General features: G+C 38.1%; 2 protein-coding genes across 2 annotated transcripts in view; one reads left to right on the top strand and one right to left on the bottom strand.

Annotated features, from left to right (window-relative positions):
* The window catches only part of LOC139719669 (cilia- and flagella-associated protein 44-like), a 45074-nt gene that overhangs the window by 21102 nt on the left and 6280 nt on the right, over positions 1-17692 (bottom strand). Inside the window, exons 7-13 of the mRNA XM_071631069.1 lie at positions 5530-5809; positions 4743-4901; positions 4196-4343; positions 3555-3649; positions 2258-2464; positions 1680-1790; positions 289-441 (exon numbers count right to left, since the gene is read on the bottom strand). Coding sequence (XP_071487170.1) covers positions 289-441; positions 1680-1790; positions 2258-2464; positions 3555-3649; positions 4196-4343; positions 4743-4901; positions 5530-5809 — 1153 coding nt within the window. The remainder of the gene's footprint in view (positions 1-288; positions 442-1679; positions 1791-2257; positions 2465-3554; positions 3650-4195; positions 4344-4742; positions 4902-5529; positions 5810-17692) is intronic.
* On the top strand, positions 5961-9722 carry LOC139719698 (uncharacterized). Its single transcript, XM_071631096.1, has 3 exons — positions 5961-6751; positions 7524-7726; positions 8693-9722. Exons 1-3 carry the CDS (start codon positions 6099-6101, stop codon positions 9715-9717), a joined length of 1881 nt encoding a protein of 626 aa, XP_071487197.1. The 5' UTR covers positions 5961-6098; the 3' UTR covers positions 9718-9722.

Below are 17692 nucleotides of genomic sequence, written 5' to 3'. Positions count from 1 at the left end.
TTGGAAACTGTACATGAATTGCAAAGATGATAATAGTGAGAGATGTGAAATTATACAGGCCGCATGCATGTTAACTCAATATAGATACAGCAGACTAAAACTGGACAATATTTGGTTGAAATGGATTTGATGATAGAAGAGAAGATTCCTGCATGTATGGTGATGTTCAAACTATTGTAAAACAAGATATGAAACTTGTCACTTGAAGACAAGTTGGGTGATACGCTATCAGGTGATACACCGTTAGCGTATCACCTATTAGCAGATGATGATTAAAGGTCTCCATACCCTGAGTCTGGACTTGATGCTGTTGAAAGTGAATCTCCTTTCCTCCAGTCCAGAGATCTTGAAGGTCTTGGATGTGTCATAGCTCCCTGGCTCAGGGGCCACTACTTCCATCACTTCTCCATTTTCACAGAACACTAGGAGTGTGTTCCTTTCCTAAAGACATATGATGAATTGATTGAAAGACATCATGAATGAACAAGAAAATTCAATACTATTACTGTATGTAACACACACATTCATATAGACTGCCAAGCTGAAAATGTCATGCACGTAAAGATATAAAGAATACTGCAAAACGAGGAAATGTTCGCGTGCATTTTAATTTCGCGAATTTTGCGAGCGCCAAGATTCGCGAAATTAAAATGCATGCGAAATTTCTTGTCTACACTATATGCATTGAACGCCAGTGGCAATTCGCGAAAATTTCATGCCACGAAAAAGGCCATCGGCTCCAATTCGCGAAAATTTCATGCCGCGAATATATTATCATGTTTTACAGTAGTGATTTAATTTAGAGCTATCATCATGCTGATGTGACTAAAGTAGCATAAAGCTGATGATAGCTTTTTAAAGACAATCATCTGAATTCTCCTACAACAGCAGTTTAAGTTTTAATCATGCATATGAAATACAAAGAAAAAGTATGATTCTTTTTGTGACACATAACATCACAATTAGTCTTGTCTGTATGAAACACCTATAATCTCAGATGCTCATATTTACCTCCGCCAAGGGGGGAGGTTATGTTTTCGTTACCGTTGGTTTGTTTGTTAGTTGGTTCGTTTGTCCGTGTGCAAAATAACTCAAAAAGTAGTGAACGGATTGTGATGAAATTTGCAGGAAAGGTTGAAAATGACACAAGTACCAAACGATTAACTTTTGGTAGTGATCCGAGAATTTTTTGGGAATTTATGAAGGATTTTTGATATTTTGGCAGGTAGGGTCAATGAACTAGGGAGTTCAGGCTGCGCGTATTTGAGGTTTGCATGTGCGCACTAAAGCGCGTGCTCTACTTTCTGCTAGGGCGAGGCGCGCTGTGCAGCTGAGGGTCTATGACGTAACAAAGGCTTCTATATTGGGAAATCAGGCGGCTTTCAGCACACAAAGCAGTACGTATGGGTGGAAATCACTGATCTCAAACAACATCAGTGCGGGTGGAAATGGGCTGCATGCTTGGCGGAGGTCTGCGCTCTCAGAGCGCTTTTCTAGTTGGTTCTGTTATGTGTTTGAAAATGAACTGTCAACTATTTCAGACTTAACGAGATAACATAAGCAATGTTTCAATAAATTTGATTTCATTTAGAGCATTCATGTAGTTTGTTATTACATCCATGTCTAACAGCCACTGTAAAAACTTCTGTCAGTGTCAAATCATCCAGCCTCATACTCACAAAGTAGCCAGGGGACCAGGTGAGGTGTGTGACAGGACCTGGTGTCTCTATGAAGCCTACAGGCTGGAAGGTGTCTACTACAGACATGAAAAACAGAGTGCCATCTGCTCCCTGTTAGTATACAAATAATACAAATAGTCAAGACAATGGCATAATACAGATACAAAGTTCCATAGGTGACAAATATAAAGAAACTCCTCCATGAAGAAAGGAGGATAGCATATTTTGCAAAAATTATAAATCTACTCCTCTTAGCATCAAGATGATGGTAAAAGTGGGATTTAGAAACTGTAACATACAACAAAAAACATATGAATTTGCTTCATTTTTTCCTATAATACGTCACTTGAGACAAGAATTACAAGATACTGAATAGTAGAAATCAAAATGCATTATCATTACATTAACACTCAAGACTTGATTCACTGCTTGTCATTGTCTATGTTTAAATCAACATAATTACTATACGACTGAGTTCATAAACTAACACAAGGCACAGTACCAATGCCATACAGGCTGAGTATCACAGCATCAATGACATACAGGCTGGTAGAGTCTAGCAAAGAAATCAGACTCACCCCAGTAGCTAGTAGTTCTCCCTTGTTGTCAAGAGCCATAGCACGTACAGCCTTGGTGTGAGGTTTGAAGGCTTGCTTGAGAAGGAGCTGAGCCTGTGGTAGCTGGCCTGCCTTCTTGGGATCCTGGTGGTCCTGACGGGCGACTACCAAGGCACGGACGACACCATCATCAAACCCTGCCAGGATTGTGGCCCCTTTGGGATCAATCTGTGTTGGACGTTAAGCATATCCACCATCAGCAGTGGCAAGTTTTAAGCCTAATACAAACTGTACAAGTGAAAATTTTTGCAGTGCTGAAATTTTTGTGCATTTCGCGCAACCAGAAACTAGTACAGAAATAAAAGCATGCGCATATTTTTGCTTGCCATATGTTCCCGTACTTATTGTCTTGATTCCGCAGAATTAAAACTCATGCGAAACTTTTTTTAACAGGCCGGGCGCAAAAAACTAGTCGCAAGAAAATATCCACTTTTACAGTACTCTAATGAAATGGGTGATACACAACAAAACACCTTCTCAAGTACTAGTATTGGATCAGAAATATACACTTAACCTCAGTAATGATAGTATGTTTTTGAATTAGCATTCTACGACTGGCCTGCTTTGATGTCGGCAAATTAAGGATAAAAAAATTGTTTACTGTGAATAGTTTATATATGTTATCTTTCACATCTGCATTTGACATGTTGTGTAATGCTGTGTAAAATGAAGTCAGCTCACCAGGGCCCAATTCATATAAAGTTGATATGATAGCAACTCTTGCTGGAATGGCAATTGTCATGGTAATGACTAGAATCCAGCTTCCTGATTGGCTGTTGCGATGGGAAGTTGCCATTTCAGCAAGAGTTGCTATCCATAAGATCTTTTATGAAATTGGGCCCAGATACTTCCACATAAAACGTTTGAAATCCAACTCATGCAGTCTGTTAACTTTCGGTTTACCGTACATCAGAAATTCTAAACAATCACATTACATCAGAGAAATAGGGAACCCCATCTGAGAATCCTTGGTCCTTAAAAAAGACAGTAACAGTCTTTGTTCTCATTGATCATATCAGATCAGAATATAGTTATGTCACTATTTCTACTTCCAAAGTGCATATTTTTAAGTTTCAGCCAAAAATATGTTCCAATTAACTCACAAATCATCGGGTGGGAATGAGAAGGGCGTTATGCTGCCACTAAACCCATGATAGTTTTTGAGACAACGTAATGCCCTTCTCATTCTCATCTGACGAAATGATATCTGTAGAGTTCTCATTTTTGTAGCTAAGATTGAGAAGACAAATGAACTTACAATCTGTGGAAGCCAGAGAAGAGAGGTGGAGCCTGCATTGAACTTTGAGTGACACACAGGAGTCTTGGCTGAATTGTCATACACCCTCACAGTGGCTGTAAGAGACACACACAACATTGTTTAGTTCAGTAGAGACTGGAAAGCATTCCCAGTGACATGGAAGACACAATCAGAGATACAGATTCATGCCCTAAAAATACTTCATAATCTGCAGCTATTGTTACTTTTTGTTTTCACATAGCTGATGAGACATCCATGCAAAGGGGTCTACTTGTGAAGTGTTTCTCTTTGCAAAAGAGAAATATGATAAGAGAATGCTGTTTTGCATGACACCTGTAAGTCAACATTGATTTGTGACAGCTGATGAAAATGACAATGAAAAGCCCTTAAATTGTCATTCATGGGACTGATTGAAAGGAAAGTTTGCACTGGATATCTTCCAAAGTATCACTGAACTCTAGGTATGCATGCTTCCTCTTAATGTTGAAAGACTGAAACATGTGAAAAAACTTAGAGTTGTCTTTTGTCAATTCTTTTTGCAATGTATATGTAAAATAAATTGAGCTTCAACATGACAAGACACTATCCACTTCTTAAAGAAGGTGATGTGCCTTGAAAGAGAGGCCTAAGAGAGGACTTACCATCGTGAGCTGTAGAAGCAATGAGCTGAGAGGTAGGAGAGACAGCTACAGACGTTACCTCCCCAGCATGGTAAGAGAAAAGCTTCTCTGGGTCCTTGGTGGTATGTGAGAAAGACAGGTCCAGCTTCCAGATACCACCATTAGCATCCTAGTAAAGAAAGACAGGTGATGGAAAACAGCTAGGCTCTCAATACAATCATCACAATGTCATTGTCATTTCAGAAGGCTACTGTATCCCAGGAATATGGCATTTTGGGCATTTTTTGTAAACATTTTGAGCTGAAGTGCACTGACCCTTGACATTCAACTCTTCAAGGAGTTTCTTAAAATCTAATCTGCACACCAATACCTAAGGCAACATACCTCCACTTTCAAGAAAGATTGGTGAAATTGAATTTCTTGATTATGTTTCTAAGATTTGCGGCAATGAATGAGGCTAGCAGGACCCTTTGGGGTTACACAACTCTATACTGTCATTAACAGATACTAACAGCATCACAAAATGAAGTAAGTCAGACATGAAGAGCACAATGTGAACAGGGCTTACCTGTGCATACCACAGACTCTGTACATCAGGGTCTACTGATTTCACCATAGAGACTAGGTGGACATCATTGCCAACTTTGAGTTCATTCATGGGATCCATCTCAAAGACACCAGACTCATCTGTGGAATCAGCTGTATCAATGGACTCAAAGTCCCATACCTAGTGCATGAAGAGGAAAGACAAGCAATACATTTATTACAGAACTAATGATGACCTGTAACACACAGGAATCATCATCCAATTTTTCTATTCATCATAGATATCATTTCCTGCTCTCTTTTTGAATTATTCCAGCTCAGGTTATTTAATTGCCTACAACCACTGCTCCAGTTAATAACTTTGATACATTTCCGTCACCCTTGAGTTCATCTACTGATAAACTGCCTAGAAATATGAATACTATCAAAGCGGTTTGGCCATTGACTACTTATTTGCACCACAAAATATCTTTTATTTCAGTGGTATTTCATTCTGGTGATAAACAATGACATAAACCCCTTGACATCCAAACCTGATAACTTCTGCTGTTGTGAATATCCTCTCATCATAATATTCTGTAATTATTTGATAGAAGCAGGTATCAAATGATTTTACACGATACTGATCAGATATTGTAAGCCTAATTCTCAAGCCAAGTACAGTTCACTTGATCAAACAATAAAGTACTGAAATATAAAAAGTATCTAAAAACAACACCAAGCCCTAGCTGGACATGGCCTACTTCACAATGGTAAGATATGATTTGAATGTATAACAGAGAGAGCTATGAAAGAAAGACTCAACTTACCCTGACAAATCCATCAGCTCCAATGGTAATCAGCTCTCCCTCATCCATGACAAACTGTTCAATGCTTCCCTGATGGCAGGCCTTTTTACCCTTCCGGCTGATTTGTACCTTGATGAGACCACCATCCCAGAGGAGCATGTTGCCCCACTCAGTGCCAGATAAAACCTTGCCATCAGGGAGCTCCACATAGCCTCTTATGTCTGAGATCTCAGTCCGGCCAAACTTTCCCAACTGACCCTGCAGCTTTAAGCCTGTGAAAGTGCGTGCCATCTTCCAGAATCTGAAACAAAGGTATAAAAGCAGCAGAACTTGTAAAACAACACATGGTAGTCAGTGCATAGGAGAACATACAGGGCTAAAGTGTATTGAAGAACGTATGGAAATCTATCTAAATTTCTTTATCACGATGTATAAGCCGATTCGCAATCTCGGCGCGCATTGCATTGTGGGTTTATGTCAAAGGTCATTGGAGATAAACAAACTTATAATAATCGTAGTCTGCACTTGAATCGTACGTGTGTACAGTGACGATTAGAATTCAGAAATGAATATTTAACTATTTATCGAAAATGGAGGCAAATGGGACGGAAAATGAACGTCAGCTAACCTTGGAAGAAATCAAATTTTGGAAAGTGGACGCTTTAAAGGATTTTCTTCGCATAAGAGGACTAAAAACGACGGGTTTGAAAGCGGAGCTGCAAGCGTTAGTCTACAGCGCAGTGCGATTTGGATACAGTGTGAAACCAAGCGAAGTTGAAGAAGAACGATCGCGGTCAAAACAGTATGCAGAATTGTTGTTCATAAACGGAAAACAAATTCCAGATCCGTTGGCGGACCTGAAAGATGACTGGTTGCCAGAAAAAGAAGGAGTGAAGTTTTGGCCACCCGTTAGTTATTTTGAAATAGCCGAGTGGTTGTTAAGCGAGGCGCCCTGCCCCAGTGAAGCAAGTAAGATGGAACGGAAATCGCGTGGTACTAGACCAAAAACGTTGCAAGAAAGATTACTCTCAGACTACAAAGAGGGAAAGGCCTTCTCTTACTTCAACAGCAAGTGGCTCCACGAAATATTCTACCACCCAATTTCAGCGGAAAGTGAAGTTTCTGTGTTGAAAGCACAATGTACTCCCTCATTGGCAGTAAAAAACATACCTCACAGCGTGTGGGTTGCCATTGACAAGTCCTCCGGAAAAATCTACAGTGCCTACTGTAGTTGCTTTGCTGGGTAAGAATCACACAAATTATGCAATGATGTTGTTGCCAGATAAACTTGCACTTAGACTCTAGTAAATTGCTGAATAATAGTTAATACGAAGGTAGACTATATTGTTTGGGACTAGGTGACTTAGGTCTAGATCTATGTGCCGTACAAATGGGCATCTAAATGAACCGTTTGATTTAAAAACCCAAAATACTTACCTTGTCTCTTCTTGCGTCCAGTTGTGGAAAATTTAGGTTTTGATGAGCGCACTGTATTTTTTTCTCCTATCCAATTGAATAAGCAACTTACACACACTCCTGCAAACACCATGTAACTCTATGGCCAACACAAATTTCAGCACTGCCCTCTATCTGACAGATTGATTTATTTAATTTGGGGGGGGGGGGGGGGGGGGGGTCCGCCAGTGCTAATCCCTCGAGTCGAGATCTAGTATATTTTAATAAAATATGAACAAGATCAGTGATCAGCATGATGTGAAGCACATCATCAAGATATAGAGTCTACATGTAACATGTATCCAATTGAAGGAGTGGGATGAAAAAAAGGATATTTTATCACTAGGGTGTACAGGACAATATTTTCCACAAGTTCGATAATGTTCATTTCTGTCTCCAACTATAGAAACTGCATGACACGTAAATTTGCACAGCTCATACCAATGGCTCCCCGACTGGGTAAGAGTAGGATGATACCTCCGTTTTGAAGTTTAAAACTATTATTATATTGTTGTCTATATATGTTAATTACATTATGATTTGTATTCTACTTTCTACAGTCTGGGATCTTCATGCAACCATGTTGCTGCACTGGTTTTCAAGTTGGATCATGCCTTCATGACTGGAGTGTCGCAAAATCGACATCTACCATGCACATCGAAAGTCTGCAGTTGGAATGTGTACAGTGGGGGTGCAGCTGCAGTTCTTCATGGCAAGCCAGTGTGTGAGATGCAGTGGGTGAAACCAAGCTATGGAAACAAAAGTAAGCATACTTTACTTCCTATTTTCAATACCCCCCCCTTTTTTTTCTTTTTTTTTAATCATTACATTAATTCATCCATGGATTATGAGTAATGGTTAGGAGGGATGGCATATTTCCCGATCAGAATCTTATTTCCCACCTAATTGTCCGGGAAATATAAATTTCTCCCATTGACTTTCTATTGTTTGGACAGGGTTCGGGAAATATGACCAAAAGTGGAAAATATGCCAGTGCCTGATGCCTGATGGTTAGCATGATCAAGAATTGATTTAGACCCCAAATTTATGATAAAGGAGAGGAGTAATAGAAGGTAACTTTTTTGTTTAGAATTGAATTATCTTTCTCCCTCGATAAATAGGCCAATATTTTGTTATTGTACATGTATATTAAAGGCATAGTTTAACAGTTTCTAGATTTAAAAAATCTGAGCTGCATGGTCCTACATGCTATCAGAGTATGTGATGGGGTGTAAAAATGCACCTGTGAAAAAATTAGGCTTCAATGTTATTATTTAGTGCTTCAAAAGAGTGAAAACCTAAAAGATCACCCCATAGACTACAGTACTGGAGTTATTATAGCTAGCGATAATAACTACAACTTTCATAGATATCTTGATAATGACTGGTTTTCTTTCATTATTTTTGCATTCTTGGCTGTTTTTTCATCCATCTGAACATGATTAGAGAGGTCAGGCTACACAGTTTTAGAATTTTTTAAATCGATCAGTTACGATGTTAAACAGTGGCTTTAAGCCGTGTGTTTTATCAAAAGAATTGGAAAACAAAAAACTACAATAAAGTATGAATCTAGGATGTAAATTTTTACTACTTGTTTAATAACTTCTGATATTTAATGAACTTTAAAAAAGTATATTTAGGTTGAAAGGCCTCTGAAGGAAATTATCAAAATTATTTATTATGTATTTTGGGGTTCAATGTTGATTCCATTTTTTTTTCTCTAATACAGGGAAACGCAAACAGCCAGTCAACACAGCAGTAAAGAGGCTATTCAACCCAATGGGAAGCAAGGCAATACCACCAGCAAGACAACTTGCGAATGCCATGTACCCAACTTGTGAGAGATCAACAGTATTTAAGTATTTACAGGATGAAGAAAGCCACAATGTGTCACCATCTGTGAACTACTCTCCTGAAGTAGACTTCAATCTGGGACAAGAGGTAGAAGTTGAAACAAAGAATTCAGTCGATCCCGACTGTCTGACAACTTTAGGTGGCAGGTATGAGACTGTAGAGTCGTTCCTGAATGGTTTGCCTACGTATACACAGGAGGAAGTTAATGTCGTGGAAGAACATACAAGAGGCCAAGCAGAAAATATACAGTGGGCAAAATTTCGTGCAGGAATGATAACAGCATCTAACTTGAAATCAGCCATTACAAGGCAAGCTACGCTCGATGATCCATGTTCTTCCAAAAGTCAGGACACAAAACCTATCATAGAAAGACTGATGGGTCGTTCTACTATTGATCGAAATTTACCGAATCTGAAGTATGGACGGATAATGGAGCCAATCGCAAGGAATGCATATGAAACAATCCAAAAAGAAAATGGCCACCAAAGTGTACAGGTAAAGGAGTGTGGTCTATTCGTCCATCCAATCAAGGTGTTTCTTGGAGCTTCACCTGATGGATTGGTTTCTTGTAAGTGCTGTGATGAGCCTGGAGTCCTAGAGATAAAGTGTCCTCGGACCATTGCCTTTGAGGAACCAACAGCTGAGAATCTCGACTATCTCACCATGGTAGATGGAGAAACAAAACTGAAAAACAATCACCAGTACTATTATCAAGTTCAGTGCCAAATGGGGATCACTGGACGCACGTGGTGTGACTTCTTTGTATACACCCAATCAGGATTCCATCTAGAGCGCATTTTTTTTAATAGAGAAATGTGGAACAAAGCGATGGATGTGGCCGAGAAATTCTTCTGCCAACACATTGCCCCTGAACTTGTCAGTAAAAGCCATGAACCGTAGCATAGTGTGTGCAGCAACTGTATTGAATATTGACAGTACTATGAATGGAATATAACTTAAAGGACAAGTTCACCTTCATAAACATAAGGATTGAGAAAATGCAACAATATTAGTAGAACACATCAGTGAAAGTTTGAGGAAAATTGGACAATCGATGCAAAAGTTATGAATTTTTTAAATTTTTGTGTTGGAACCGCTGGATGAGGAGACTACTACAGCTTGTGAGTCATATGCGTACAACAGTATAAAGAAAATGTAAAAGAAAATTCAACATATTTTCACTTTTTTCACATAATAAAAGAGCACTTGACTTGCCTCTTTCTATAGGCAGGGGGAATGATATTACCCATAACATTTGTCGGTAACGAGTCAGGGGAATGTGTGCTTTTTTCAAGAGATGGAATTTTGTGAAATTCTCTTTATATTTTCCTTATATTGTTGTACGCATGTGACATCTAAGTTATTCATACACTGCAGTAGTCTTCTCATCCAGCGGGTACTGCACAAAAACTTCAAAAATTCATAACTTTTGAACGGATTGTCTGATTTTCCTCAAACTTTCAATGATGTGTTCTACTAATATTGCTACATTTTCTCAATCCTTATGTTTATGAAGGTGAACTTGTCCTTTAAAATATCTGGAAAATATTTATCATTCACACTACCTTTTACCCCTTAACTCTTTATGCGTTACTTTAAGATTACTTAAAGAGTGATATCCAAGAAAATGAACTTAAATACTTTTCTGAGCACATTAACCCTCTCAGTACCAGACCTTGCAAACTCCATTGACTTACTAGACATCTACATGCCTATGGTAATGAGAGGGTTAATAGTGCATTGAATTGGTCCCCCAACAGACCCAGCACCTTGGGAGAAAGGTATTGATTTTTTCGATTGTTCATTCCCAGAACAATGAGCAGTACTTCCTGCCTTTGAATTTCATGACAATTGTGCAAAATTGCGAACGTAACGCATAAAGGGTTAATGGCAGACAGAGACATTTGCAGCCTAAAATGTGAGATTTCTTCGGTTATTTATGTCTTTCACATAAAGCAGTTATCAATCTAGAACCTTGAATTAGTACTTTGTAATATTTTGTCTGAGCTAGTTCAAGGGGACATGACAAAGTCTCATCATTTTAAATTTTATCTGGTTAAAATGTATATTGCGATATCAGGCGACACTAGTTGATTAGTTTTCATACTTTACAAATATTGTATTAAAGGTATGATTCTAAGATTTCACACACATTTTGAGAAGAGTTAACATTTATTCATGCAAAGTTTTGTGACTTTTCAAGGTGTATGAACATATCAGGTTTTAGGCTGCAAATGTCTCTATCTTTAAGATATTTTTGCTAGTATCATTAATTTTCTGATTTTATTCATAGATGAAATGAAAAGATACGTGAACTTGAAATATCGAGGTAATTTTATTGGTCGTTAGCATATTGTGAGTTTGCACTGTTCAAGGAAACAAAAATCGTCATTGCTATACCTGCTACTACATGTACATGTACTTACATACATGTACATGTACATCACTGGGAAATACCTGTGCCTTGCCTAAATGACTGCATACAGATTCACACTCTTTTCTCATAGATTATTAATATCAAAATGCAATTATGCTTGCCATTTTTTATGCTTCAAGAGTTATTCACAATGACCCTGATGAGAACGATGTATTTGCTTTAATATGGAATTTAATAGACGCTAGTCTGAGATATGGAATTTAAGAGATGCTACTCCGAATCTTCACACAACTCGAATAATCGTATAAGTCAAAGAAAAATTCTGGTTCAGATAGGTGTAAACCAGTATTTATTTTATTGTGTAAAGCAACATTTGTGAAAGGATTTTTTTCTTGTTCATTTGTATTCAATTTCAGCGAGGTTGACTGCACGTATTCGTGTACTGTTCTACCTCTCCCCCCCCCCACCTCCCCCTTTTCTCACTTTTTTTTAGTGCTCTCTCAATCTCTCTCATGCATTCTTCACCCTCTCAACCCTTTCACTCTATTACTGCAGGCAGCTACTTATGACTTTAAAAGATAACTTGTGTAAGTACAGCACATAAGAATTTGAAGACTCAAATACAGGTGCATATTCATTACATGCATCTTTCTCTTTTAATGACATGGCCATATTAAAAAAAACATCTTTCAAATAGTTCTTTACATTCAAATTCATCATTCATGTAACCATTTTTAAAGGGAATTACTCAATGTGCAAGCACAAGTGATGGTGGGATAAACGTGACAAAACAAGTAGACTGGGAAAATCATGAGTGATCTATGAGGTTACATGTACATGTAATTTCTCTGCATTCTTGATAGCTGTTTCAATACAATGTCAGTATTACACCTACATGTACATGTAGGTAAATGTGTGTGTATTCTTCATTCTTAATTTATTTCCATCCAGTATCAGTACTAGACCTGTGTGCTCCCTAGATATAATTAAAGCAACAAACTTTAATGTACAAGACTAGTAGCCTGTAACAAAGTTTAAAACCTTTAAAATGATGGTAAAGGTTATCAGGTTTTTCATCAAATTGTAACTAAAGCCCACCGCGTACTATTGCCAAGATTCACCGGTCTTAAGACCAGAAGTGTGACGTCACAACCTTGTCAGTCTCCAGTCTTAAGACTCGGTCTTAAGACCAGTCTTAAGGATTTGACATGTCAAATTTTTTAAGACTGGCCATTGACCCACTGTGCAGAAAATGTATGCAATTTCATGTTACTTCATGGCTGAAGACCATCGTGTAGTGTTCAGCGGGCATTAAGGTTATGTGTTTTACTAAATTTTATCGGGTGTACTTATGTATACAGAAAAAGATCTACCTCCTCAATGTCTGAGCTTCAATGCATTGAAGACTGGCTCACTTCTAATAAAACAAAACACCTGAACATGTAACTGAATTACATTTTGTTTCATTTGTATAAATTTCTGTACAGACTCTCAGTAGTCATGGAATCACAAGATACATACATGTATTACCAAGTGCGGACCTAGAGCCAAAGATTATAATCATTATACAGGGAAACCCCGTTATAACGAGGTCCAAGGGACCGCCAATTTTTCCTCGTTATAACCGGTACCTCGTTATAAACGTATGCATTTTTGTACCATTTTGATATGTGCAAATGAAAATGGGACCAGTAAAATCTCCTCGTTGAAAGCGATATCTCGCTATATCCGAGCTCGTTATAACGGGGTTTCCCTGTATACTGACATATAATGTACAATTAAGCCCCCCTCTTCCCCGTAGAACCGCGCCTGAATATTACAATAATTTTCAAACAAGTGTTCAGCATTACTCCCACGTGCCGAAGATTGTGACTTGGCCTTGAACCAGAACAGCCTGGTGGGCAAGTTCCTGCCCTGCATGCAGTAGATGGCAGGTTTGAATCCCACTTCCAGTTTTTTTGTGACTTGGTGACTTGCGATATTCATTACAGATCGAACATGCGACCTTCACCACATGAGAGTAATGCCGAAATTTGTTTAACAAATTACAGTTCACTCCTATTAAAGCTTCTTTATTTACTATACAGGGCGGCCCAGAAAAAAACGGCCTAACCTATTTTCCACGGATTGTTTTTGCAATGAATGGTATCAGTGGATAAGGTAACATCTGATTAGAAAAGTGACACCAAGATGAGCAAATTTGGTTGAGTAGTTTTCATTTTCTAGTACATTTTGTCAGGTAATGTCGAGCCCTAAAAATTTTCTCGTCGGCTAACCCTAAACTGAAAATAGTGGATATTTGAGCGTACCACAGTTGTTTAGGGTAATCTGATTCAGTTGATAAATTGTATTGACTAGAGACTACTCGTAAGAATTGATCAACTTAATCTGATTACTCTTTCTAGCTGTGGTACGCCCGGATTTCCACCATTTTCAGTTCAGGGGTAGCCGACAAGAGAACAATTCTAAGGCGTGACTTTGCCCCACACAATGTACTATTAAATGAAAACTGCTGAACCAAATTTTCTGATCTTGGTGTCATTTTTCTCAGAAGACGTTACCTCATCCACTGATACCATTCATTGCAAAAACAATCCGTGGGAAATAGGTTAGGCCATTTTTTCTGGGCCACCCTGTATAACAATTGGTCAAAGTTAAATGATAAACACATTAGAAACCATTTAGCACCTAAAAGCAATGTTAGGTGCATTACATCAACAGCACCTAAGACAATGTGAGATGAAATTTAGAATGGATTGAGCATTGATTCTATTACACAAGCCAGGATTTGGAATGAGTGGGGGCACAAAGAGCAAATATAAAATTGGCACAAAATGACAATTAGATTTAGCTATATTAGTGTACACATTCAATGTTTTGGTGAATTCAAAAATTTTTTACTTGATCTACAGAAAGTGCTGGATTTTGTCCCAAAACACAATTAAACCTACTAGTACTTGCAATCATTTTGTACAACATATTTTCATTTATAATTATGACAAATGGCAAAATATCACTATAGGACCCTACATGTAGTACATACAATACCTATATGGGAACAATTCAATATTTCCAAAGTTTTCGGTATTTTCTTTTGAAAATGATTTAACAAAGCATTAAAATTATTCACCCAGCACCACAAAATAGCACATTTATAAAAAAATTTGATTTCATTCAATTTTTGCAATTTACCATAACTATCTTGTGGCTTAAAATTACAGAGGGAGCGCGCATCAACTTTGTCCCCTGCCTGGATCCACCACTGTGTTGTTTTGCTGTCTCTTTCAAAGCACGAGAGGGGGGAAAAGGATATGAAAGAAAATATTTTCGAAGAAATACTTTGTAGTATATGTAATTTTTTTTTTTTAAGTACAAAAGCAGTAAGACATCACTTTGAAGAATTGAAACTTTACTCTGTTTTGGATATATATGTACATCTTTTCCATTACAATTTTTTTTCAGTTATTTGACCTCACAAAAATATTTTGAATCATAGTCATGACATAAAACTACCACAAAAGTTTGTAGTCCACCTGAACATCACTTAATAAGATCTGGTTGCAGATTAACTAGAGCTGCACATACAATCAATATATCATCTGCGCTGGGTACAAGTGTGAGAGGCATTGTGTTGTTTAAGATTTTAAAATCTTTCAAACGATTAATTGCTCTCTCCACATGAATTCTAAGATTGGCAATAACTTTTGTCTTTTGCACTTTACTCCTTGTCATCTGACGCTTGCCTTGTGCAGCTGGTGGTATTTCAAGCGTAGCATGGTGCAAGAGTAATTCTTCCTGTATTGGAAATCCCCTATCGGCCATTACAACATCATTTGGGTCTAGGAGGCTTAGAAACCCACTTTCTCTGAAGATTGCAACATCAGATGCTCTTCCTCCGTAGGCTTTTGACAAGAAGGAAATATGCCCATTTGGCGTGATCCCAACTAATACTTTAATGGTATTATGTTTCTTATAATCTGACCAAGTTGATGCCTGCAGGTCAAGTGATCGTGGCCTCTCAATGAATATTTCCGTGCAGTCAATTATGGATCTAATGTTCCGGCAGTGCTTCCTAAATTGTATGGGCATATTAAGAGAGATGGATGATCTGTTTGGCCACACAATCAGAGGTTTTAGGGTCATTGCAAGGAACCTTAACCAAGTTGTAATTATCTGGGAGCATGTGCTGGATACAATTCCAAACAGCAATGCTAGAAACTGGACAGTCAAGTCTAATCGAAGACGCATCAGAACAAGTAGAAATTCATCCTTGAGTTGCAATTTTCTCCTTGGACCAGATTTCTTTGGGGTACCCTTGAATGGACGGCCTTTCCTGCTACATTTAGCACTCTTCCAGTAGCTCATTGTCTTTGCATGAGGCTCTACAAATTTGTACATGTCCTCAAATGCTTGTTTGGAGCTGATACCTGTACAATGGTTAACATCTTTGTCAGTACTTATGTTCTCTGCACATATAAGTTTCTTTCTGCAGCTCTTTGGTCCTTTGTTTTCAGTTTGTCTTGAAATTAATTTGTGTTGTAACTCCTTGACTCTGTGTTCAAGAGAAATAATTTTTGCCTGTTTTTGGATGCAGCCTACACAATCACAACTAGGCTTGCAATCACACTTGTAAGTGTACCTGTGATCCTCTTCAACCTTCACTGAAGCAGCCATGCCAATAGATGGACTTGGTGTTGAAGATGTAGTGGGAGTACGGCAAACTCTTTTCCTAGATTTGGTTGGCTCTTCACGATCTCTTGGTGGTGCACGCTTTGGTGCTATTTGCGGTGAAAGTTTGTATCCAAGATGAAGTACAGGATCAGGATGCGCCAAGGTTGGTTTCCCATCCGGGAAATGTTTCGAACACACTCTATCATGAGGTTTGTTTATCCAGTTTTTACCAGTTGATTGATCCTTTTGGTTCATAAGCTTATTCCATCGCCTTCTGCCATCTTGATCTTGCTTCTCAGTGGGAAATGGGAAGAGATGAAATGGAGGATCACAATCACAACACCCTAGTCCATTGAAAGTTTGATGCTTGGAGCATTTTCCCTGCTTCCACTTATCCAGCTGATAAGATCCATTGCTACAGCCGACAACTGCACACAGCTTCATGGTGATTCGAGCTGAAGTGGAAGAAAAGGAAACAAAATAATTTACGATACTATCTATCCAAACCATCTTTATGTGTAAAAACTAAAATGTGCTGGCTCTACTGCCCAGCACACAAAAGTAGGCATAATTAATCATCTTCTAGGCCCAACTGAATTAATGCATAGCTAGTTGGGCATTGAACATGAAAGAAATATAACGATACACAAAAAAATATATAGCAATATAGACCAACATGTAAGGATTTTCGATAGTTACACCGGAAAGGGTTCTGTCAATTAAAAAAAAAATGAAGGAAGCAAAGACCAAAAAGTAGGTTGCATAAAGAAACAGTGCACAGTACCATGCCGGTGCTTGTCAAATCCACCACCACCATCCTGCGGAGAAGTTAGAACAATTGGAATTGTGAACCAAATCGACTGCTCCCCGCAGAATGGGGGAATCAGGCACTGTGCATGGTTATGCAATATTACTTGCAAGCCTCTTTCATGCTCTGACGCTAGACATAGATCTGATGACTCACTCTCCACAAATGTAAACAAGATGCTAAGACATACACGCACACCGTACACAATATTAAACATAACAACTTTACACTCACACCTTCAACATCTTTCTCACAGTGACAAAAAAATGTGCTCTCTCATCCAAAGACTCCCATTTAATTAAGGTTTTACAATAACATGTCATACTCATACTATAGGCTGAGTTTACACGTAGATCTATAGTCTTCTCTAGACCACTTCTACAAGTACAAGGTCAAATTACAAGTAATATGACCTTATACGGGCACGAACGTAAAATACAGTGGCATTTGTTTGAGTGCACACTCGTGTACAAAAGTCCCAAAACCGTACGGGATCATTTTGGTGACTATGGAATTAAAGTAGGTATAATTTTTTTTTCTTTTAACATTTGGATGTTACTGTTAGCTTATGTTTTCAGCACTTTCTGGATGTTTGATATTGATGTAAACTAACAATGAATTTGAATTTGCAAAAAGTAATTTAAAAGAGTAAATATTTGAAGCAAATATTCATGAAGAAAAGGTGGTGTCATTTACCATTACTGGGTATAGTAAGTGCTCTATGAGTGCTCTAGACCTAACAGTCTACATAACAATCAAATCGACAGAATTCAGAATTCAAACATAAGAGTATTTTTGTCAAAAATCCAATTAATGCAATCTCAAACATCAGTTCCTGGCCTGTACGTAACCATGAATAAATATTGCACCTGAAAACATATTCAACATTAGGCCTAGAAATCTATGCCATTTATAGAAGTTAGAACCTCATTCTTAACAACACTAACAGTCCCATCCATTATCTTTAATATGTGATGTTTTGTCTGAAAGCCACGTTATCCGGCCTACCTGTCCTAGCC

The sequence above is a fragment of the Diadema antillarum genome, unplaced genomic scaffold (genome assembly GCF_040938485.1).
Source record: "Diadema antillarum isolate AM-2024a unplaced genomic scaffold, OU_Dant_1.0 scf00000113, whole genome shotgun sequence".
In the NCBI taxonomy this organism is placed as follows: domain Eukaryota; kingdom Metazoa; phylum Echinodermata; class Echinoidea; order Diadematoida; family Diadematidae; genus Diadema; species Diadema antillarum.
Note: the sequence above shows the minus strand (reverse complement) of the source record. Positions and strands in the feature narration are given on the sequence as shown.

Bases quoted from the DNA above. Each gene is read 5' to 3' on its own strand.
- LOC139719698 (XM_071631096.1), top strand. From the start codon at position 6,099: ATGGAGGCAAATGGGACGGAAAATGAACGTCAGCTAACCTTGGAAGAA. The intron at 6,752-7,523 runs GTAAGAATCACA...TACTTTCTACAG, and splicing joins TACTGTAGTTGCTTTGCTGG to TCTGGGATCTTCATGCAACC. The intron at 7,727-8,692 runs GTAAGCATACTT...TCTCTAATACAG, and splicing joins ACCAAGCTATGGAAACAAAA to GGAAACGCAAACAGCCAGTC.